At 32.8% G+C, this 25,700-nt stretch overlaps 1 protein-coding gene across 2 annotated transcripts; it reads right to left on the bottom strand.

Moving 5' to 3' along the window:
* Positions 1-3,419: 3,419 nt before the first annotated feature.
* LOC127704214 (vesicular glutamate transporter 1-like) lies at positions 3,420-25,149 on the bottom strand. 2 transcript variants are annotated; one of them, XM_052208155.1, is made up of 12 exons: positions 24,571-25,149; positions 12,878-12,996; positions 10,936-11,053; positions 9,626-9,713; positions 9,293-9,379; positions 8,904-9,037; positions 8,336-8,482; positions 6,961-7,087; positions 5,719-5,829; positions 5,390-5,517; positions 4,948-5,032; positions 3,420-4,604 (listed from the first exon to the last, which is right to left on the bottom strand). In XM_052208155.1, the coding sequence occupies exons 1-12, from the start codon at positions 24,886-24,888 to the stop codon at positions 4,369-4,371; spliced, it is 1,698 nt and encodes a 565-aa protein (XP_052064115.1). In that variant the 5' UTR covers positions 24,889-25,149; the 3' UTR covers positions 3,420-4,368. The 2 variants fall into 2 exon arrangements, with proteins under 2 accessions (XP_052064115.1, XP_052064116.1); XM_052208156.1 differs by lacking the exon at positions 24,571-25,149 and adding an exon at positions 16,674-17,099.
* Between the last annotated feature and the right edge of the window lie 551 nt (positions 25,150-25,700).

The raw sequence follows: 25,700 nt of genomic DNA, 5'->3' as shown, positions 1-25,700 counted from the left end.
AAAGTTGTTGTAAATGTTGTAATAGTGACTCACTTCCATGAATAAAATTTTCAGCAGTTAAACCATAGAAGTCCTAAACTTTGTTTGTGTTGAGTTTTGAGACAGCCTTTTTTATCTCTTCAGTTGTGATTTCCTGATGTATATATTTATCTTTACACATTTTAATAATATGGGTAGCTTCTTTTTCAATTGAATTTAGATATTTAGTGTCAAAAGAGTTATTGTTGGATTTTTTTGCAATATCTCAAAAATGTTTATTCCAGCCCTTCATTACATTCACAGGAGATTGGAAAATTTCTTCATCTACAGTTAGTTCCTCAATAAATCGTGAAAGTTTTCCTCTTTGTATTTTTATAAGGCTATAGAAAAGTGCCGGATCATTATACCCTGCGTCTATGATTTTCTGACGTTCTTGTATTCTGTGAAATGCAGCTTCTACTCTGCATTGTTTCCGAAGTGAGGAGGTGGTAATTTTCTTTTGAATAGTATAGGGGTTGTTGGGGTCAGGTGGACGACCATTTTGTTTCTTTTTAAAAAATGCTATTTTTTTCTCTGATATTGCTTGAGAAATATTTTCAGTCATAATTTGTAATTTCTTCTTTTTTTTTCTTTATTTTCTTTTTGGGAGCAACTGCCACTGTAGCTTTAGTAATAGTATGGTTGAGAGTCTGAAATGCTTCGTCCAGTTCAGTAGGGTTCATTGGTTTGACTTTTAATAAGACGATACCCTCTTCAATTAGATTTTTATATTTATCTTTATCTATTTTGTTCCATTTGACCTTATGACTGATAGTCGACTGTATTTGAATTTCAGAATTTCTGCGAGGAAGTTCATATTTTAGTTGTAGTAAAATTGGAAGATGATCCGAAACGTTTGAAATAATGTCAGGTTTTTCAATATTTAGTATGCAGTCTCTAAATTTCTCTTGGATAAGTGTATAATCAATTGCAGAAGATGATATGCCACTGGTATGTGTATAGGTAGTTCCAACTTCTGTTGTAAACAAGTTATGATCAGACATAAAGTCAAGTATATATCTTTTTCTATTAGTTATTTTCATTAAAAATATTTTCATTGAAATCTCCACCAATAATTATTTGGTGAGTGGCTTTATAAACTTCCATGATCTCATGTAGTTGGTCAGTACATTCGTGAAGCTCATTTAGATGATTATCTAAGGATTTACAAGGGAGATAAATAGAAATAAATAATAGTTTCTGACTTCCAGACAACTCAATACATCGTATTCTCTCATTTCCAATCGGTAAAGTTGTAACAAGTTTATCAAGATTCTTTTTCCATAAAATGGAAGCACCTCCATAACCACGAGGCATGTGATAAGGTTGAATAGGATCATTAGAATCAATTGCTTTACCCGTTTCGGTGAAATCATTATGTAGTTCTTGTAGGATACATATTGAGTTGGCAGTCATATAACCAAATGAATGCTCTTGGAGAAGAAATATATCAATTTTTCTCTCTAACTCTTTAAAAAGTGGACCACAGGTCAATATATTTTTGCAATTAAGATCTAAAATCCTCAGAGTAGAGGTGCTACGTACTTTTTTTTAACTTTATTTACACAATGTACATTTATACAGTCATTTTTAAAATCTAAAACATCATGTTCAGTTATTACATCACTACGTGAATTCATATGTTCAGTATTAACCAGGTTAGGGTTTAGGACATAATGTTGTGCCTTTCGAATTGGAACAGTTCCTTGTATAAAAAATCCTGCTCAGGTTTGTCTGGTGAATAATATAGGCCCATATAGAGGTTGTCCCATTCTTGAAACCAGAGACATATATACACACATATATATATGTGTATATATGTCTCTGTTGAAACGTAAAACATTGGTGAAGCTTTATCATTATGGGTATACATAGGCGAGTCATGTCCAGAGAATTTAGAACTTTCTCTTTTGGAGTCTGATTTGTAGTACCTGTAGAGTATGTTGACGGATTATGAAATCTTTGTGTAGATGCTTGTTTTTTACCTTTTACCTCAGTATTACTTACAGAATTGGTAGATTGTTGAGTCGGAGTAAGTGAAATTAAATTTGAGAAGCAAACTTGGTTTTCTGTAGAATGCTGGTTATAAGAATGATGAAAGGTTTCTGGGGGGACTTTGTGGTAGGTCCCACCATTGCCCCACCAGTTACCATCTATATTAAAATCTGAAGTTCTTGTTTCCGGGTAGTAACTCATATGGCTATTGTTTTGATAATTATACCAATTGTGATAGTGTGGATAATAAGGATCACGACTATCAGTAGGGACGTTGTGGTAAGTCCCACCATTATCCCACTGATAATGTGATGTTTCATTAAAATTGGTAAATGGAGCATTGTAACATCTCTGGAATAGTAAGTGTTATACGGGTAACTCTGAGAATGTGGATTTGTATAATCAACATTGTGTTGGACTGAGCTAGTTGGAGCTCTATTGCCATATGTAGATTTCTCTTGCTGATGACTGTCTGTATCCAATAATTGAAGTAGGCCAAGTTCCCGGTCAACTTTTTTCAGGACATACTCAGTTACTCTTTCATGTATACCCTTGATGAGATCTTCAGCTGGCTGCTTCTGTTTATGGTTGTCTGTTGTCTTGACATCATTGTGGTTTTGGTTCTTTACTGAACTATCTAAACATTGATTTAGGGTTTTGAGAGATTGTTCTAGTTCTAGGTTTCTACTTTCGGCTTTGAATAGTCTATCTAGAATTCTTGTCTTGTCATTTGAGTTAAAATTTGTCATTTAGTATAGCTTCTTTTATCTTGAGTTGTTCTTTTTTCTTGAACTTTTGCCCTAGAAGTTTAAAAGTTTTTGTCTGATATTTCTTTAACCTGATCTTTTTTACTTGTTTCTTTTGATTTTATAACATGTTGATTATGTTGCGAGAGCCAGATAACAATTTTTGCCTTCTTACCTTTGCGATCGGGTTAGCCCGCTAACAATTTTTGCCTTCTACCTCGATTGAAAATGATTTTAATAGAATTTTCTACCTATTTTGTTAAGGATTTTTCTATTTTAGTTATGGCGGACACCATGAAAAATGTGCTGAGTATTGATATTCTGAAAAGGCAATATTAGAGGCCCGTTTCAAAAACAAAGTTCCATTCATTTGAGTTGCATACTTTCAAATAATTGTTCTTTTTAAAGTAAGAGGAGCTATATTTGAAGTTCCACTTCGAAAAACAATGTACATTGTGTGTACAGAAAATGGACACGAAATTGGTAACATCCACATTACCTAAACTTGGGTGGAAAGTTATCTCATTGGCAATCATACCATATCTCCTCATTTGCTCACCAATATCTCACCTTACCTAAATAGGCAAGGTGAGCTTAACTTAAGAAACAGAGCTATTTGTGCTTAACACGGATGAAGGTAAATCAGAAATAAAACACAAGTTTTAAAACTTTTTTTTTTAATAATAACATTATAACTTTCGACGTTCTATCACAGTCACTTGACTCACAGAGATTTCTTTATAGTGGACAGGTTATTTGTCCAAAACTTTGATTACAACTATTAAGAAAGACAAAAATGTTAATCAATTTTAGATACATAAATATACAAGGACCAGGAAAATCTGTCTTGGTTAATTTCTTCTCTTTCAATGAAAACAGTTTCTTCTCCTAAATCATATTTTTTTCTTATCAATATGAATATCCACAGTTTTATTTTATCACCTGGTATACTGCACACATCCTTTGTTTTAAGTAAGGAACATAATCATGACTAGAAGTAACAGGTAACGCCTTACCAAACTCTTATGTAACTTTTTTTTGACAAATTCCAAAAAACTTATCAATGAATAAATAAATGAATATGGATACATTGCACAATTAATTGAACAATAACTCATATTACCAGTATTGAGTTGTTCATTTTGAGTACTGTAAATTCAAAAATTATTGCGTGCATTTATTATTGCAATTTTTGAAGAATTGACAAAATACGAAATTAGTTATTGCGATTTCAGGAAAATCTTCATACAGATATCCATATCAGATATCAGAATGCGAGTTCTTATTATTGTGATAATCACCAAGTCGCATTATTCGAGTCCCTTAAGACCTCGCAATAAATACTGAATTTTTCTAAATGTTCAATTTAAAATGATCCAGTAAAATACATGTACACTCAAACTTGATATAAAAGTCCCACACGAAAGCAGGAAAAACTGGACTTATAACCTTTGAACTGGTGATCAAAATGCATAGGTATTACTACAGCAGTAAAAGGAGAGAGTGATCGGACTTGTTTTAGTTAAACAGAGTTGACCTGACAAGCCAGTTTTATTACTAAATAGAGCTGAGGTCACCTTTATGGCAGGTTTGACTATATTTGATTGCATCAACTATCTTTTTTGATTTCTTCAGCTGAAAGTTGTTCTGTCAGTCTATCTACTAGTTCATGAATTCTATCATCTTTTTGTTGCGCTTTTCCGTCTATTGATTCTGCTTGCAGGGTTTCTTTGGTATTAGCTGATTTTTGTTGAATAAATGTTCTATATGGCTTTCTGGCAAGAGGGTCAATTTTCTGTACCAACTCAATATTAGGCGGTGGTCTAGCCCATGGCTGCTCATTACCTTAAATTGTAAAGAATACCCATCAAAAGATTCTATTTAGATAATTTACGTTATGATACTTCTTAAAATATATTGATTCGGAAATGTTTGCACAGTAGTTGCAAATCAGGATTTTAAAGTCTATGCTATCATAACTTTTATTATTTCGGTATAGAGTCTTTTGTAATATTCCATTAACCAAATCACCAAACATATACAATGTAGCTATATTTACATAAGAATCCCAGTGTTTTGTATGATTTATATGTAAATAAACAAAGGAAAATTATGATCATGCTCATAAAATATTGAAAATGCGTTCTTTACATTGCTCCTAAGTAATAAATACTATGGAAAACCTTACCAGATCCAAAAATGACAAACACCAGTGCACTGAATAAAAATATTGCCATGGTAACGTAGAATATGTCATCCCATCCATCAAGAGTCTACAAAAAATATCTTAACTTTTTCAGTAGGAATACAAAGAGACATTGGATTAAAACAACAATTAAAACCTCCTTAAAGTACAATATAAAGCAAAATACAGATACCTCGGTACATCTGAGAATATTACAAACAATTATACGCTAGATATTTGCCAAGAATATATGTTGCTGATATCAAACAATTATTTAACTGCAGGTATGTATTTATTATGGTTATGAAACTGAAAACTTAACACAACAACAATACAATGAGCATTTACAACTCAAAAATGTATCCCTAAAAGTTATAGACTGGAGTGCTGTTGTTTAAAGACCGACCGATACTAGGACATCTCGTATCATGAATGAAATACTTACCCTATCTTTCGTTAACTCTCCTGTTACCAAGGGAACGGCTATTGCACCAAGTGTACCAAAAGCTGAGGTAACGCTTACCAGAATACCTACATATCTGGCTGAGAGGTCATAGTGATTGATTTGCCATCCTAGATAACAAATAAATACAAATCACTTAGTTTAAAATATATTAAATTGTATTTTATTTCTATAAGTTTTTTCTTCATAAAATGGTTTATGCAGAATATACCTTGATCGTTTATTGCAATGGTTATTATGGTATGTATGTTTAAACAGTATATTATATTATCACAACTCATAAATTATCATTGCTGCTTAAAACCTTTTACCTGAAATGGAAACAGCGAAAAATCCAGCAGCTATACAAAGAACCAAAATAGCACTAACGCCGGTCTCACAAAATGTCAGGATAAAAAAACTCAAGGCTACGATACTAAACCCTGTAAAATATAATTAAATACAATTAACATATAAACATGTCAAACTGTCATGAAATAGAAGTTCCGTCATAATATTAGTTCTAAATGGAAAATATATTCTGGAATATTATTTCCAATGGAAAAAATATTCCAGTGTTTGTTCCTAGCGTAATAAAGGACATAGAATATTTGTCTGAATAGTTTATAACAAAGTTTCCAGGAGAGCTTCAGTTGGGCGGAACAAATATACATTGGCAAAAGAACTATTTTCACTGCCATTGTTCATGTTTCTCATGATGGAGATTAATTCATATTCAAGACTGATGCCATTAAATGCAGATATAGTAGACAACTACTGTATTCATCTTAGATAGTTCAATTGAATGAATTTAGGCGGACAAATATTTTTATTTTTTTTTGTATATAAAACTTCTATTTCTACATACAACCTGTTTGTATTTTATTCAATTTATTATTATCTGTTTTAATTGCTGGTAACATTTTCATTCAGCAGTCGTCCGAGATTAATTTGACGCCCAACGGCCTGTTTTGGGGGACTGGATGGGGACACTCATTAAGCAACAAACACACCCTTGTCTTTGTATCCTACGTTTGTGAAAGTTCTGATTTATATAGTAATTCAGTCAGCACAAACATCTGTTTCCCAGTTGAAGCAATGATATACGTAAGTATCTAATCCTTGGTTGCAGCCTGCTCTTCAATTCTTCATTAACCAAATGTTTTACAACATATAGGTATACTTAGTAAATAGTATTACATAAATAAAAGACCATGACATAACAGGCAGAAGAAGTAAATACAATTGCTATTCAATATACCAATATGATTCAAAATAGCAAAGTTATAAAACCAATGAAATACAAATCAACTTCATGTTATGTAAGTTATAAAACCAAAATAATAGTCATTTCTAAGCTTCATTGCCTGGAAAATGAATTTCCCTAAGTTGCACATGTCTTTAACATTAGAAGCTGTGCATAAGATTGTAAAAAGATTTAAACAGATGGATTACGCAAATAGTATTAAATCTAACAGAAACTAGTAAATAGATCTTGTTAAGCAATCCTTCTTTTAAATCAAATTTAATATAACTATAACATGTATAAGCCTTAAAGGTTTGATAAGTCTTACCTATACCAGTCAACAGCTTTCTGACAACAGTAGGTGAACATCGCAGAAGTAGCAAGTCAGCTATGTAACCACTACCAAAAGCTACTAAAACTTTCACTATATGAGGTATTGAAGAATAGGAACCTGACTAAAAAAAATAAAATCTAGAAAATGTTCACAAGATCTCGACAGTAAGAAATCGGTTGTCCATTCAAATTGCAGACGTGCGTAATCATCGAGTAACTTACCCATTATCAATATTAATTGTCATGTTTGTTGTTCCAAGAGTAACCACCGAGTTACTTTGTAGTTGATAAAATATTGAAATCGGGTATATTTATATGACAGTAGATTTCTTTTAAACTATATGCGCTATAGTTCCATATATGCATGCCCATTATAGCATAATTGTCATTATTTGGATCTATAACATTTACAAATAGGAAAATTCATTTATTCAATAATACCAAAGCATTTGTTTGGCCATTAAATGATTGGTAAAATACACAGCAATGCCCGGTCAAAATTGTGACGTGAAATATTATGCTGGGAGAGTGTCAAGCTCTTGCAAGAAGTATTTTAATTAGTAGTAGGTGGCCTGTTGCATGACAAAATTTCATCATCGGCCGAATTTTGACCTATCATTGTTTACTTTTTACACATTTTGACTTGGATGGAGAGTTGTCTCATTGGCACTCATACCACATCTTCTTATTTCTATATTCTGTTTTCCCAGTTTTCCTCCTTTCAAATAAACATTCAATTACTAATTTTACCTGAAAAACTAAGTTACTTTATATTTGGTCAGATCCGAAGCTTAGCAGTGATGAGTTGTAAGGTGTGAACTCTTTATATATCTGTCAGATACAGACTTCCTGTTTGTTGACACTTTTAAATTCGAGTGTGTTACGGTTAGCACGACAATGGGTGCATTTTTGTTCAAATTGACATTCATTTCAGTCACATCCATTTAAACATGTTGACTAATCCATTTAAACATGTTGACTAATTCATTTAAACATGTTGACTAATCCATTTGAACATGTTGACTAAACCATTTGAACATGTTGACAAATCAATTTAAACATGTCAACTAATCCATTTGAACATGGTGACAAATTCATTTAAACATGGTAACTAATCCATCTAAACATGCTAACTAATCCATTTAAACATGGTGACTAATCCATTTAAACATGTTGACTAATTCATATGAACATGTTGACTAATCCATTTAAACATGTTGACTAATCCATTTAAACATGTTGAATGGTGTTGCACTGACCTACATTTTCAACCTTAATGGATTTTACTCAATACATACTATAGTATTGGAGAAACATAACAGATTTTACTCAACACATATTATAGTATTGGAGAAACATAACCAACTTACCTCAGCTATAGAAAATCCAAAGTTATTAAGATAATATGGTTCATTTGTTAACATAAACACGAATATCCAGTTTCTGGCAAAATGACATATACAGAGAGCTATAACGGGAAGTGATGTTAAAATCTGAGCCCATGGTATTTTCAAATTCTGAAGAAGAAGAAAATGACATTGAATATTGTGTTGACATTTTCATTTAAACGACGGTTTAAAGAAATGTTGATCATTCCCTAGCCATAACATAAATCACTGAGCAAAATGTTGGTTTCATTTATTCATTGAATATAGGTTACATTGGTATTCAAATTCACAAATACTTGCTGTTGTCGATTATCTTAATGCATTTTATGCAAAATTCAAGTAATTAAAACGTACAATTGTTCAATTGTTGCATAAATGGTAAAAGAAGGTAAAGGAGCGATATCATAGAATTTGACATGTCTAATTTAAAAAAAAAGTGATCTAATAGCTTTTTTGCTTATATATATAATTGAATGTTAAAAAAAACTTGGTTATAAGATAAAAGAAATATATATATAAATATATATATATATATATATATAGCACTTACAACATAATCGATGACGTCACTTCCTTGGGCGTCACACAGGTAGTTGTACTCTTCATCACTGATAGTAGTGTGATGTGAAGGTTTCTCATACACTAAACACAACCAGCTGAAATACCATACTATACATACACCTCCTAAAACATATTATTAACATTCAGATATGTTCTCAATATTTTCAAAAAACCAAAATATTTTGAGCAATAAAATACTTTTAGGCTCGTTGCTTTATCACATTCACCTGTGTCCACACTAAAAGAGTTTTCACACTCACCACATACATAGTACACATTCACCTGCCAGTGTCCACACCTAAAACAGTATTCGTACTCAACACATACATAGTACACACATTCACCTGTGTCCACACCTAAAAGGGTATTCGTACTCACCACATACATAGTACACATACTGCCAACCAATATAATGTGTAATGAATCCCGCCATCGGGAAGCCAATAATAGCACCTGCATAGCTACCTACAAAACACAATATTTATAGGTGCTTTACATATAACAGGATATATTAAAAAGGATAGTTTTTATTGTTTGGATTACATCTGAGACATATTATATAGTATACTATTCCCAGATTACATATGTATGCTTTAATCAACAATCATTGTTTAAAATTCAAAAATGTAAAACAAATCATTGTTTAAACGAAGAAAAAATGGACTGAGTGTGACAAAATATATCAACTGCCAAATTAACATACATACGAACCTGTAAGCACTGCTGAAACAAGTCTCCCCCTTTCTTTTGTAGTAGACCAATGTCGAAGAAGACCATAACACGCCGGGTACAGTAAACCCTATTAGAAGGGAAACACCATTGTAGAAACCATCATTCAATTAATGTCACTAAATGTTTGAAGTGATAATACCTTAACTGAGGAGGGTGACACGAGAGGGGGGGGCCTCACGAGATGCTCATTTAAAAAATCCGGCATTTTTTAGCTCACTTGGCCCTTTTCTCGTCACTTGCCGTCCGTTAACTTTTACAAAAATGATCAAGAAAATATCTACAAATAAGTCAACATGACGGAAATCGTCAGTCGACTCCTTATTGGAGTTATTGCTCTTGAATGACGATTTTTATCACTTTTGAGTGTGTTTGCCTATTATCTTGAAAACTATTTAAAAAAAAAAGATAGATATTTTATATTGCAAAAATGATCAGCAAGACAAAATCTACAAATAAGTCAACATTGTCGAAATCGTTAGTGACTCGTTATTGGAGCTCTTGCTTGTTTTTTGCGTTTTTTGCCTATTATCTTGAAAACTATAAAAGATGGGAAAAAAATTATCAGCAAACCAAGATCATAAACAAGTCAAATTTTGCCGAAATAGTTAGTAGACTATTTATATGAGTGATTGCCCTTAAATGACGATTTTTTTACCCACTTTTGTGTTTAGGGCAAACACTAAAGAAGATAGAGAGAAACTTTAAACAGAAAGATGATCAGCAATACATGATCAACGAAAAAAAGATTTTTGTCATGAATCATTGTTATTCTAATCTACGATGTTGGAGAGTGTCCATTGTTGAAGATGCACACAGACCTAGGTGAGCGACACAGGATCTTTAGAGGCTCTTTTTTTCCAACTTCCTACTTTTTATCTTCTTTTTCCCCCAGATCCTTTTTTTATCCCCTATATTGCAGATCTCTACTTTTTGTACCCCCTTGTATCCCACATCCAAAAGGCGTGTCACCCCCTCTTCATTGGTGTATTGAAGTATGATTCATTGTGGCTCACTTGTTGATTAATTAAAGGAAGTTTCATAATTCATGATTCTGTCAATTTATCAAGCAAAATCACGTGTTGCTTTAAAGTAATGCTTAATTTCCAAATAAAATACAACACCAATGACGGGACATTACTTATCCCGTTATTTTCTGGTTTAAACATTACTATTGAATTTCAAATCAATTGAATGAAGAGGACCTTTTCGTGTGTGCATAAGTACCATGCCATATATATTCGAATCTTTACATCGTCCATATATTAACAAAAAAGTCTAGAAATACTTGCTTCTCCCATGCCTTGGAATCCACGGAGACAACACGTTCCTATGTAGCCAACCTCCTCAACAAAAACTGGTAGTAATAAATTCATAACGGCCGAAAACAGAATACAGCCACCAAATATTCTGAAAGGTAATTGTTTCAATAGTCTTTAAATTTAATAGTCATATGAACCTTCTGCTTTAGATTGAAACAGTATGATCAAGCTAATGCTAATAAAACAACATCTTAATGGCAAAGAAAGGATTTTGTGTATTGACTCGCCAAAAAATCCCTAAACGCACTAGACAAAAAACATTTGAGTAAAGAAAATAACAGCCCCTGTGTTGCTGTGCTTCAACTCAAAGTCACAGTGAAGTGAAAAAGGGACAAAAGCTAACACATCACTGCAAGTTCAAGACAGCTGCTCTTTACATTTTTTGAGCAAAATTATTTGCTTGGTGTCGATAACGCAACATCGGAACATCAAAATACGGACAGTGAAGCTCTTTTGGTATTTCTTTTTGTTTAATGCCAGTATTTCCAATGCCGTTCCGAACTTTATGTGGATTTTAAAACTTTTCGTATGAATGTTAATCAACAATTCATTCCGTTTTCAGTGAGTATAACATAAATGCAGCAACAATTTTAAAGAGTTGGGGCCTATTTCTCCTGTATATTTGTATCACTAACAGTGTCAAAATTTAAAAGTTGCAAATCCTACTGAAATTTGAATATTAAAGAGTAGACTATTTACTTAAACATTTTTAAACAATTTTAGAAGGACGTCTCAAACCAAAATGAATTAATTTGTATCCGAAAGACGATATACAGCATAACCGCGAACAGAATTTTGATTTTGGTTAAAAATGTCCTTATTTATACAGTTTTAGATACATACTACATACTCAGCATTTGAATTTTTTTTTGAGAATTATTCATTTTCAAAACAGTCAAAGCCTATAATAATGACTAAATCCAATTCACTAGAGTTATAAATTTTCAAAACTTAACCAAAAAAAATTAAAAAAACTCTTGAAAAGGTAAATGTTCGACTTATTGAGTGGTAAATATGTAAAATTTCGGATTTTGGGGTTCTTAAAGTGTTCGTCAATAGATGATACTAAGAATTTCAACACACCCTATTACCGGGTATCGGTACTACATATTCAACAGATAACAAAAAACGTGTCATTTTGATTAAAATTCTGATCCATATTAACTCGCGTGCGCGTATATATAGGATGATAACGAAATAAGATTGAGGACGTGTAAATCTCTTACCTATGACTAGCCCACATAGTTGTCAGATAGCCACCGGGGATGTGTTATTATATATCTTACCTATGACTAGCCCATATAGTTGTCAGATAGCCACCGGGGATGTGTTTTATTATATATTTTACATATGACTAGTCCATATAGTTGTCAGATAGCCACCGGGGATGTGTGTTATTATATATCTTACCTATAACCAGCCCATATAGTTGTCAGATATATAGCCACCGGGGATGTGTTATTATATATCTTACCTATGACTAGCCCATATAGTTGTCAGATAGCCACCGGGGATGTGTTTTATTATATATTTTACAAATGACTAGTCCATATAGTTGTCAGATAGCCACCGGGGATGTGTGTTATTATATCTCTTACCTATAACTAGCCCATATAGTTGTCAGATAGCCACCGGGGAAGTGTGTTAATTATTATATATCTTACCTATAACTAGCCCATATAGTTGTTAGATAGCTACCGGGGAAGTGTGTTATTATATATCTTACTTATGACTAGCCCATATAGTTGTCAGAAAGCAACCGGGGAAGTGTGTTATTATATATTTTACCTATAACCAGCCCATATAGTTGTCAGATAGCCACCGGGGAAGTGTGTTATTATATATCTTACCTATAACCAGCCCATATAGTTGTCAGATAACCACCGGGGATGTGTGTTATTATATATCTTACCTATGACTAGCCCATATAGTTGTCAGATAGCCACCAGGGATATGTGTTATTATATATCCAATATAGAATACAGCATGTAGAAAGCCAATCTCTCTGGTATCCCATTGTACTGTTGGTAACTGAATTAATAAAAAGCAACAATAAAAGTGAAATGTCGGGAAAATAATTGATTGAAACAAGAAATAAAGACTTTACAAAAAGAATTTTGACTGTTCATTTAACAAGGATATAGGAGAGTCCTGCATATATGTTTTTCTTTACCTCTCATCTCTTAAAACATAAACATTTCAATAAAGCACTTGTTTTCCTCACATTCATTTATAAGTGCATTGCACATCACATTTTTTTTATTAACATTTATTAAAAAAACGTAAATATTCCAAAATGTGTTTCTATTATTTGTATCTTCCAATATTTTTAACGAATTAATATTACTCCAATCGTGTGATATTTGTCACTGGCGCTTATAAGAAGACACTAATTGCAGTAATTAAATATAAGTAAAACACACAAAAACATTTGTAGGGGCAATTGAGGCAATACATAAAAGTAAAACACACGACAACATTTGTAGGAGCGACTAAGGCACTACATAAAAGTAAAACACTCGACACCATTTGTAGGAGCAACTAAGGCAATACATAAAAGTAAAACACACAACAACATTTGTAGGAGCGACTAAGCAATACATAAAAGTAAAACTCAGGACACCATTTGTAGGAGCGACTAAGGCAATACATAAAAGTAAAACACACGACATCATTTGTAGGAGCAACTAAGGCAATACATAAAAGTAAAACACACAAAATCATTTGTAGGAGCGACTAAGGCAATACATTAAAGTAAAACACACACTGAACAACATTTGTAGGAGCGACTAAGGCAATACATAAAAGTAAAACACACGCCAACATTTGTAGGAGCGACTAAGGCAATACATAAAAGTAAAACACACGCCAACATTTGTAGGAGCGACTAAGACAGTACATAAAAGTAAAATACACACCAACATTTGTAGGAGCGACTAAGGCAATACATAAAAGTAAAACACACGACAACATTGTAGGAACGACTAAGGCAATACATTAAAGTAAAACACACGACACCATTTGTAGGAGCGACTAAGGCAATACATTAAAGTAAAACACACAACACCATTTGTAGGAGCAACTAAGCAATACATAAAGTAAAACACACGACAAAATTTGTAGGAGCGACTAAGCAATACATAAAAGTAAAACACACGACAAAATTTGTAGGAGCGACTAAGGCAATACATAAATGTAAAACACACAACATTTGTAGGAGCGACTAAGCAATACATAAAAGTAAAACACGCCAACATTTGTAGGAGCGACTAAGGCAATACATAAAAGTAAAACACACAACAACATTTGTAGGAGCGACTAAGGCAATACATAAAAGTAAAACACACGACAACATTTGTAGGAACGACTAAGGCAATACATTAAAGTAAAACACACGACACCATCTGTAGGAGCGACTAAGGCAATACATTAAAGTAAAACACACAACACCATTTGTAGGAGCAACTAAGCAATACATAAAAGTAAAACACACGACAAAATTTGTAGGAGCGACTAAGCAATACATAAAAGTAAAACACACGACAACATTTGTAGGAGCGACTAAGGCAATACATAAATGTAAAACACACAACATTTGTAGGAGCGACTTAGCAATACATAAAAGTAAAACACGCCAACATTTGTAGGAGCGACTAAGGCAATACATAAAAGTAAAACACACAACAACATTTGTAGGAGCGACTAAGGCAGTACATTAAAGTAAAACACACGACACCATTTGTAGGAGCGACTAACAAGATATAAAGTAAAACACACAGCAACATTTGTAGGAGACAAATAACATATACGACCGAAATTATGTATAAGAAATTTGCTGCTGTAAAATGATAAGAATCCGATGGAATACTTAATGAATTAATGTGTTCGAAAATCTTGAATGCAATTTAATCCCATTCATGTGTAAAACAAAAAGAACAGCAAGACCTTTGTCTTAAAGAATATGTAAAATAAACTTGGCAGGGTGTTTTCTTTTTATATGTACTTGCAAATTCAAACGTACCTTATCCCAATGTAAACATTGAATGAGAATACACCGAGAAGACCGCAAATGCATGTACAAAAATCGAGAAGACCGCAAATACAGGTACAAAAATCGAGACACCCTATTCTTAAAATTGTAAAACTATTTCGACGGATAACCTAATTTAAAAAAAATATTTTATCTTTGTTTTTTAACCTGCACATGCACAACTCTTTAAACAGTTATATCAACGAAAAGACAATATTTTGGAAAATAGTTAAATTATGGGAAATTGTAACATGCTAAGGGCTATGTGGAACACTAAAAAAATAGTGCCTTGAAAGACCTGTACATTTTGTATGTATGTATATGATGTTTGCAATTTATTCTATCAAATTATGGACCAAAGATTATAATTTTTTTATATTTCAGTTTCACAAGCTTCTAAAGCAATTATCTCGATAAACAATGAAAAAAAAACATCATGTATTTCCAGGCATATTTCTAAAAACAGTTTAACAAACACTTTCTTTAAAATGTACGATTGTTTTTTTAGAAATAAATTTTAATCAGTACCAGTGTCAACGTATAATTGTTCCGCCTAACAGAAGTTCTGTTTGTAACTATGTTATAAACAATGCCATAATATACGTTCCTGTTGGAACAAATATTCTATATACCCTTTATTCCGTTAGGAACATATACTGTAACAGGTTGGAGATTATCTCCGGGTTATTGTTATTATAGCCTAAATGGAATATACATTTTCGGTGTAAAAAATCTTAATTTTTGAAATAAGCAAAAATATTGAAAAGTGCATTTGTTTATGTCAGTAGTAGCAACTTTTCCAGAAAATGAATAAATTGCTAGATTGATCACTCTGAAAATCAGCATTTTCCAAGGGATCAAACTCATAAACAAATCCAGTATTCAGAAAAGTTACTACCAAAAGTTGCCTTTTATATGTTAATTTGCACTTTGCAATATTTTCCCTTGAATCCCAAAATAATATTTTTTGCACAGTAAAATTCAGTAAAATTATATCTTATTTGGGATATTATATCAAAAAACGTCATATTTTAACCCATCATTGGGAGATAGCATAATCCCTAACCGGTGTAATATCTTTTCCAGAGGAACTAATATTACAGAATATTTCTTTCGTTTGAAACTTATATTATGAAGAAACTTGAGTTTAATGACATCGTCACTGACATTGTTTTTTTGTTGAATTTGTCGACTTTTTCGTATTTAGATTTATCCAAGTATGTTTGACTACTAGTAGTTGGAACCGGAATTGCCTAGCATCCAGGGATTATCAAGAAAAACAATGAAGGCTAATTTGCAGGTCTTTCAAAAAACTGACTAAAAATTGAATTTTTCCCCAATGTCTTGTCTCGCATGTATGTATAAATGATCATGCTATTTTGATGTGTTCATGTCTATTAAATTTGTGCTGGGACTATAGTATAATAGTCCCAGATTTATGATGCAAATCGAACAAAGCTGCCATAACCTTATAACAATTGTTCAACAGTTCAATAACAGGTTATGTATTTATTATGTAGGGAAATCGTGCAGGTAAATAAATTATCCCTGTTAAATCTCATCTATATGACAGACAATGCCTTTTTGAGGGCGATATTCGAGGATGCCGTACTTACATGCCAAACTGCTCGGCAGACAATGCCTTTTTGAGGGTGATATTGGAGGGTGCCGTACTTACATGCCAAACTGCCTCCATTGCCTGAGTCGTCCCAACTTTTGTATGAGGAGCGAAATCCAAAATAAGAATGACTGTTACTGCTAAATTAGTCCTCATGGCATAAACAAGCATCATACCGATACCCGTCAACATTGTCACAATAAAACGTTTCGGGACATAACAACCTGACGGACAAGATCGACGACATGGTCGACATTTGCCACACATTATGTGTTTTGACAACATATCCATTTGATCATCATCGTCACCACTTTCTTCATTCATATCTTTTTTATCCATACTTTTAATATCCATAGTTGTAAATTTATCGGTATTTGTTATGTTTCATAATATCACAACACTTATTAAAGAAAAACATGCCCATTTTGTAGATATTGACCGAAACAGCTGACATACATGTAGCAGATTGTATAATATACTTTGTAATACATGGGGATCTCGGAAGGTTGAGAAATGTATTATTAGTTATATTGGTGAAAATAAAAAATCTAAGGCAGTTCATCAGACGTAGCATTTAAGATACCATATAATATGTTGATTTTTTTTGTTGCTCAAGTGATTCTCAGAACCTGAAAAAAAAATCTGAACCTACAAAACATTATATTAAGTTTCCACCCTTACGGGTATAACCTTGTTTAGTCATTTTATGAATTTATACTAAACTGTGAAAATTTAAATGTATTTTATTACTTGAAATAGTTACACATGCTTATTTCTCTTTATTCTTTTTTCATTTTGTTATGACAAACCTGTTCAAGGTTAAATTTAATTTCATATCATAGCAATACATTTATTCATGCGATGGTAAAACTCGGGTGATCGGTGGTCAAGGTTAAATTTAATTTTATATCATAGCAATACATTTATTCATGCGATGGTAAAACTCGGGTGATCGGTGGTCAGATTCACATCAGTGGAGCGGTAACCAGAGCTTGAGTTGTCATTCAAAACTTACACATAACGTTGTTTATCTTTTCAAACGTACAGTTATAGGTTATGAAAAAGCTGGTCAAATAAAAATTGTCAACATCATTGTCAACTCAAGTCAAACGGATTTCCAAAGAACATATAGAAACGCCACATTTGTCATTTGATAGCCAATTTTCATTTTTAAATACATATATTATTGGTACTTTGAGATGAATTGTTTCACCGTGCTTACGGTAATGACGCATTTCTTTATGTTGTTTCTTGTGGTTATCAAAATAGATAAAAAGAGTATCAAGAGGCTCACCTGGTGAAAAAGTGTCAGTCTGCTAATGAGGACCTTTAATTGAACATACTAGCGTTTTTTTATGCTGTTGATAATTTTTGCAATTTACACTTTTAATTTGATTCATATATTATTGAGATAACGACAAAACTTTGAAAATACAATCTGTTGGATTTTCTAACATTATCAGAGTAACTGTAGATAAATTTTGACACGAAAATCATTTTAACATTATTTTTTGTGTGCATTTTACACTTTTAACGTAACCCCTATAGTTTTACAGATAAGTCAACAACTGTGAAAATTGGTAATGTAGTATTGTTCAGTGTTAATGACTCCATATGGGATCTTCAAACTGTTCCGAAATTTTTTGGGTAGATATAACTTGCCATGTCGTTCATCTTTGCATTCTACACGTTTTACCTAGCTCCTACAGTTTACGAAACAATAGCCAGAAATTGCCAAAAAATAATACTGAGCATTTTAGGTACAATAACTTCAAAATGAGCGAAGAGATTTTTGGGAAATGGTTAGGGTAGATCGAATTTATTGTGCTGACTATTTTAATCTCAGTAGTTTTCTTTCTAATTACTATGGTTTTCGAGGTACATGTTTATTAGGCAAAAAGTACTTTGACCCCTATGTATGGGGGTACACATGACCAATAAATCGTTAATCATTCTTGGTGGTTCCTAACCCGCAGAAACTATTTTTAAACCTAGATTAAGATGTCAAAGTGGTTGCCATCACAAATTTTCTTGTCGATCATGCATAGCTCTGGGCTGATATGCATAACACCACTTAAGTTAAGATATCCAATCGTAGTACTAATCTATCGTAGGACATGTAGACAAATCCGTCCGTTCGGAACAAATCTTAACTTAAGTAGTTTTATGCATATCAGCCCTGATTCCTTATCCGAGTTTAGTTTTACCATAACAATATATAATATCATTTTTAGTTATTTTTCATTGCTTTCATATCTTTAACGTTTGTATAAAGTTTTAGATTTTCAAATTTATGGTATTGAGCGAAATGGGCTAGTGCAGTAACATTGGAACCGTTAGTGTAATTACAAAATATAAATCATGAGGCATGATTTTCCTAGAAATTCAATAAAAAAAAAAACACTTCATTTAGATAAACCCGACTCATATTATTTATATGGGTTCAAAATCTTAAGTACTTTGTTGTAAGTTTTGCATGTCTTAAACCTACAAGCAAGAACACTTCAAAATTTTCTATTAAGTTCACATTATCTATGATAATCAGGTGAAGTCGAAAACTGATTTATTTCGTTTTAATCCAGGCCAGATTATGATTGCAACAATAGTACGATGTACCTACAGGGCAGCACATTGTATGCCGCCAAGAGCACCAGTATTTTGTATCCAGTGGTAAAACAATGGGTCACCAGGAACACCAGTATCATGCATACAGTGGTTTACTTATGTACCAACAAGACATCAGTATATGTTATGCAGTGAAAATCAATGGATCACGAAGAACACCAGTATTTGGTGTGCAGTGGTTAACCTATTGGCCACCAACAACAACAGAATTTGATATGCAGAGACAATCAATGGGTCACGAAGAACACCAGTATTTGGTGTGCAGTGGTTAACCTATTGGCCACCAACAACAACAGAATTTGATATGCCGAGACAATCAATGGGTCACGAAGAACACCAGTATTTGGTATGCAGTGGTTAACCTATTGGTCACCAACAACAACAGAATTTGATATGCAGAGACAATCAATTTATTTGTCGATCATGCATAGCTCTCATTCTCCATGAAATTTTGTCTCCTCCTTCTGGACAATATTTCACTATGAAATACTGTCCATGACAATATTTCACATGCAAAAATTGGGAATTGTTTTGACAGAGATCAATTGTTATGAAATAGTACAACAGTTAATTCAGGTATTTATCTGATCAATGTAACTTATAGAATATAAAATAAACATAAACAAATAATAATATTGACATATTTTATTTTGCACATAAAATGTGTAATTGACGTATCATCAAACATAGAATATAATATCAAGTTATAAAATAGCACATAGCAAGCATAAATGTATAATAAAGAGTTACAACAAAGCACATATAATAAACAGCTTAATACAAGAGGTTTCTGGATGGGGTTGACAGAATAGAGAATAATAAGCTAATACTACAGGAATATGGGTAAACAAATTAAGAATAGAGAAAAATAGGCAAAAAAAAGAGATTAAATAATAGAGAATAATCATGTGGTGCTGAAATACAATGGCTAAAACTTAAAGAATAGAGAAATAAAGGCTTATCACCCCCCCCCCCCCCCTTTTTTTCCCCTCCCATCCAGACCCTCATACAATAAAGCACTCATAATAGACAGCTTAATACAATAAAGCACACATATGACATGAATTATAAAAAGTTACTATTAAGCACACAGAAGGTACAACAATAATAATACATTAGCACAACCAACATTAAAGCACACATAAAACATAAAATAAACATCACAACACATCACATCAGTCCAAGTGTAACAGATAAGAGGGAATGCTAGCATACTGAAACACACTAACTTCACCATTCTGAAGACGTTCTTTCGGTTCCTGTAGGCTGCTCTTCCTTAATATAGTTGAGTAGAGTTTATATTTTTGGGTGTGGTACTTGGATCATCTTCTTCAGGCTGCTGTGCCATCCTGCGAGGAGGTTAATCGTCCTTTGTATAGGTATTGGTTCCATAGCTGCATATTGTTTTCAACCAAGTATGTTGTGACGTATTCAGTAAATGGAGTGGTACTTGCTGTTGAGTCCGAATTTTCCAAGTCTTCCAGAGCATTGAACCAGATATAAAAATAAGAGGATGTGGTATGATTGCTAATGAGACACAGAAATAAACAACTATAGCTCACCGTACGGCCTTCAACAATGAGTAAAACCCATACCGCATAGTCAGCTACAAAAGGCCTCGAAATGACGAATGTAAAACATTTCAAACGAGGAAACTAACGGCCTGATTCATGTACAAAATAATGAACGAAAAACAATATGATATACAGCAACAAAGGACAACCACTGAATTACAGGCTCCTGACTTGGGACAGGCACATACAGAATGTGGCGGGGTTAAACTAGTTTGAAGGCGCGCCAACCCTCCCCCTAACCTGGGACAGTGGTGTAACAGTACAACATAAGAACAAACTATATTCATTTCGGGGCCTTTTAAAGCTGACTATGCGGTATGGGCTTTGCTCATTGTTGAAGGCCGTACGGTGACCTCTAGTTGTTAATTTCTGTGTCATTTGGTCTCTTGTGGAGAGTTGTCTCATTGGCAATCATACCACATCTTATTAATTTTCATATATAAAAATCAGTTGAAAAGGGCTTTCAGATCGATACAAAGCAGAAATACATCTAACAAAAACACAGAGTGGACGTGGCAGGGTACTTATATATCCCCACAACAAAAAGACACTAAGTACAGATCTGAGAGTACTCGCAGTTACTGACAGCTAGTTCAAAGCCAATGATGTCTTCTATTTCTGTATGTAGGACCAGAAGAAGAACTGCTGCCCTGCATATAAGTTGATGAATGTCTGGTTCTCCTTTATAGTTGGTGACGAGTTCTAATATCAAAGTGCATCAATCTGATGATTTAATAACATTATAGATTTGTTTTATAACCCAGAAATGTTATACATTTTTTTTAATCAAAAGTGCATTAATCTTATGATTTAAAAAAAATAAATCATATTTTATTTACAGAATTTATATCAAATTATAGTTTGAACATGCAATAATCAATTCTTGTTTATTTAGCAAAACAAACAACTACTACCTTGTTTATTTAAGAACATTTACATCATAAAATAATGTGGGACAATCAGAACTTTTCATGTGGGACAATCAGAACTCTAAAATTTTAAAAAGTGGGACAATCGGGAATAAACCGAAATAGTGTCTAAATGTACACAATATATAACCTCCCTTTAACAAGACAAAATGTCATTCCATTTATCTATGTAATTTGTAACAGTCTGTATATGGACAAATTTTCATATGGAAATTTGTCCTTTTCTGGACATTGTTTCATAGATAGTGACAAAATTTCATGATACAAAGTTATGAAAAATTGTCTTATAGGGCAATATTTTGCTTTACATATGCAGTGGAAAATCCATGGGTAATGAGAACACCAGTATTATGTATGCAGTGGTAAATCTATGGACCACCAACAACAGAATTTGATTTCAGCGACAGTGAAAAATCCAATGGTAATCAAGAACACCAGTTTAAGGTATGCAGTGGTAAATCAATCGGCTAATAAAAAATTCGTAAGGGTTCCGCGGAACCCAGTGTCTCGCCTACTTTTGGTGTTAATCGCAGGCTCAACAAAAATGAGGAAAAAAATTAATAAAAATATTCCCCTCTATACTATGTTTTGATTGTAAGTAGCTTCTGTCCAAGTTTGGTAAAAATCCAGGATAATTTATGAATCTAATAAATGTTTTAAAAACTTAAACTGCAGAATGTATGTAATGTTGACTGGAAGAAAAACTAAGTCCATTTATAAGTAAAATACAGAAAAAATGGAACAAAATTTTATCAAAATTTCCTTCTAGATACTAGCTTTTGATCATAAACAAGCTTCTGTCCAAGTGTGGTACAAATCCAGGATAGTTTAAGAAAGTTGTTAAAATTTTAAAAACTTTAACCACAGAGTGAATGTAATGTTAACTGGCAGAAAAACTAAGTCCATTTATAAGTAAAATACGGAAAAATGGAATTTTTTTTTTACAAAATTTACTTCTGGATACTATCTTATGATCATAAACAAGCTTCTTTCCAAGTTTGGTATAAATCCAGGATAGTTTAAGAAAGTTATTAAAATTTCAAAAACTTTAACCACAGAGTGAATGTAATGTTTCCTGGCAGAAAAACTTAAGTCCATTTATAAGTAAAATACGGAAAAATGGAATTTTTTTTTTACAAAATTTACTTCTGGATACTATCTTATGATCATAAACAAGCTTCTTTCCAAATTTGGTAGAAATCTAGGATAGTTTAAGAAAGTTGTTAAAATTTTAAAAACTTTAACCACAGAGTGAATGTAATGTTAACTGGCAGAAAAACTAAGTCCACTTATAAGTAAAATACGGAAAAAATGGAATTTTTTTTTTACAAAATTTACTTTTGAATATAATCTTATGATCATAAACAAGCTTCTGTCCAAGTTTGGTAGAAATCCAGGATAGTTTAAGAAAGTTATTAAAATTTCAAAAACTTTAACCACAGAGTGAATATTTGTGGACGCCGACGACGACGACGACGCCGACGACGACGACGACGACGCCGACGGAATGTAGGATCGCTATGTCTCGCTTTTTCGACAAAAGTCGAAGGCTCGACAAAAACAACAGAATTTGGTATGCAGTGGTAAATCAATCGGCTAATAAAAAACAACAGAATTTGGTATGCAGTGGAAAATCCATTGGTAATCAAGAAAACCAGTATGAAGTATGCAGTGGTAAGTCTATGGGCCACCAAGAACAAGAGTCTGAGAATTCTGTATGCAGTGGTAAATCTATAGACCACCAACAATGGAAATTGGTATGCAGTGGTAAATATATTGGCCACCAACAACAGAATTTGGAATGCAGTGAAAAAAATGATAAGTCACGAAGAACCCCAGTATTTGATAGAAAAGAAAGGATATGGGGTATACATTCAGGACACAAAATCAGTATGTGCACAGTATAAAACAAAAAAAACAAAGGAACAGCTTTTTTATTGCTGTTCTTTATCTCAAAATCACAGTGAGGCCTTCAATCAATCTGAACCGCCTCTGTGGTCTCGTGGTAGCGTGTTCGCCTCGAGTGCGGGAGGTCGTGGGTTCGAAACCCGGCCGGGCCACACAAAAGACTTTAAAATTGGTATTTGCTGCTTCTCCACTAAGCACGCGGCATTAAGGAGTAAGAGCAAAGACTGGTCGGCTCAGAGTCAGAATAATGTGTCCGGGTAAGGGGACATGTTTTCCAGCGGACTTTTACCTTGTGAACTAGCACGTTAAAAATCCGGCTCTGTGTGTCGGTCTAGTATAAAGCAGGGTTTATATTCATATTACATTAACATGTTCTCGTCCTGAATATGCATATTAATTTGCCGCTGGAGGTTAAGCTGTCATCGATCATCATCATCATTCAATTAATCTGATTAAAATTCTGATCCATATTAAGTCGCTTGCTCGTATTATTTATATGAGATAACGAAATCAGAGGTCTATATTTTAATTAGATTGGCCTTCAATATATGCAGTGGTAAAATTATGGGCTACCAACAACAGCAGAATTTGGTATGAAGTGGAAAATCCATGGGTCATCATGGAACCCAGTATTTAGTATGCAGTGGTAAATCTATGAGCCCTAATAACAACAGAATTTGGTATGCAGTGGAAAATCCAAGGGTAATCAAGAACATCAGTAATCGGTATGCAGTAGTAAACCTATGAGCCCCATGAAATTGTTCTGGTTTTGTTGTTTTTTGTTGTATTTTGTATTCAGCGGTTTGATTATTTTAATGCTAAGCATTATCTTTTAAAATACATTCTGGATTTTTTCTCTTATTAATTAATTTTTGAATGTGATAGAATAATTCATCTAACTTATATAATACAAAATCTTACGTTAAACATTGCTGCTTCGTGTACTTTCATATGAGCACTATTATCTAACATGGTTATCACTGTTACTCCGAAATTTGATCTCATGGCATAGGTTAAGAGCATTCCCAATGAAGTCATGGCTGTCACAACAAATCGTTTTGGAACGTAGCATCCTTTGCACATCAAACAGCTAGAATTCGTATCCTCTACACTATCATCTTTTTCTTTTTTCATCTTGATTCCATCTACATTTTCGATCTCATCTTCATCTACTATTCCATAATTACCAATGTCATTTCCCTGATCTACAAATTTAACTTCATCACTTTTATTTTCCATATTATTCCATTTTCATCGTGCCTTTTATAAATTGAAAAAAAATCAATATAGAATGAAGATAATTGATTCTTTTTTGTTCCTTAAGAAAATGATGAATTATAAATCCAGAGTTTGTGAAAGGAACATATGTTGCCGTTGTAGCATCGCTCTTCGTCGACTGTCTATGTAATAATATCAATTTAATAAATGTCACGGTAAATACTAAGGGAAAATAGATATAAAATCTAAAATCTAAATTGACGACACGTCATACATGATATTATCATGAAAATTGTCTATGTTGTTTTGAAAAGTTAGCTAATGAGTTTAAATTACAAGTACATTATATTCTATAGCTCAAATGACAAAGGATCAATTATTTTTTAAAAGTCGTTAAAATGATGTCGTTTATAACATGACAATAACAAATGATAGATATTGAAGTAAAAATCTTCTTAAGTTCTTCCTTCTTATTGTTTATTAGTATTTAATATAAACATACGTATGTACGGGGATTAACTTAATCTATCTTTTCAAGTGACTTGTGCAAATATTTCAAATTGACTAAATATTGGTGTATTTTATGAATAGTACATTTAATTAAATCATAGTACTTTTGTTACTTTAGATGGAAAAGGAAAACTCAAGATACGGATTGAGTGCTTTAGCAGTCATGTGTTGAAAAGATTTAATTTTACACATAATGGGTTATGATTTCAACATTAGACTGAACCATCATCAACAATGGTAAGGGCATCTCAGGAAAAATAGAGGCATTATTTTCAATATTTTAGGACAGCTCAAATTTTAGTAAACTGTCAATTAAAAACTTG

The sequence above is a fragment of the Mytilus californianus genome, unplaced genomic scaffold (assembly GCF_021869535.1).
Source record: "Mytilus californianus isolate M0D057914Y unplaced genomic scaffold, xbMytCali1.0.p SCAF_6, whole genome shotgun sequence".
In the NCBI taxonomy this organism is placed as follows: domain Eukaryota; kingdom Metazoa; phylum Mollusca; class Bivalvia; order Mytilida; family Mytilidae; genus Mytilus; species Mytilus californianus.
The sequence above is the reverse complement of the archived record's forward strand: the minus strand, read 5'-3'. Positions and strand labels throughout refer to the sequence as shown.

Excerpts from the sequence above, each read along its gene's own strand:
- LOC127704214 (XM_052208155.1), bottom strand. The coding sequence starts at position 24,888 with ATGGAAAATAAAAGTGATGAAGTTAAATTTGTAGATCAGGGAAATGAC. Across the intron at positions 8,483-8,903 it reads GTGACGTCATCGATTATGTT|AATTTGAAAATACCATGGGC; the intron begins GTAAGTGCTATA and ends CTTCTTCTTCAG. Across the intron at positions 5,830-6,960 it reads AAAGCTGTTGACTGGTATAG|GGTTTAGTATCGTAGCCTTG; the intron begins GTAAGACTTATC and ends TATATTTTACAG.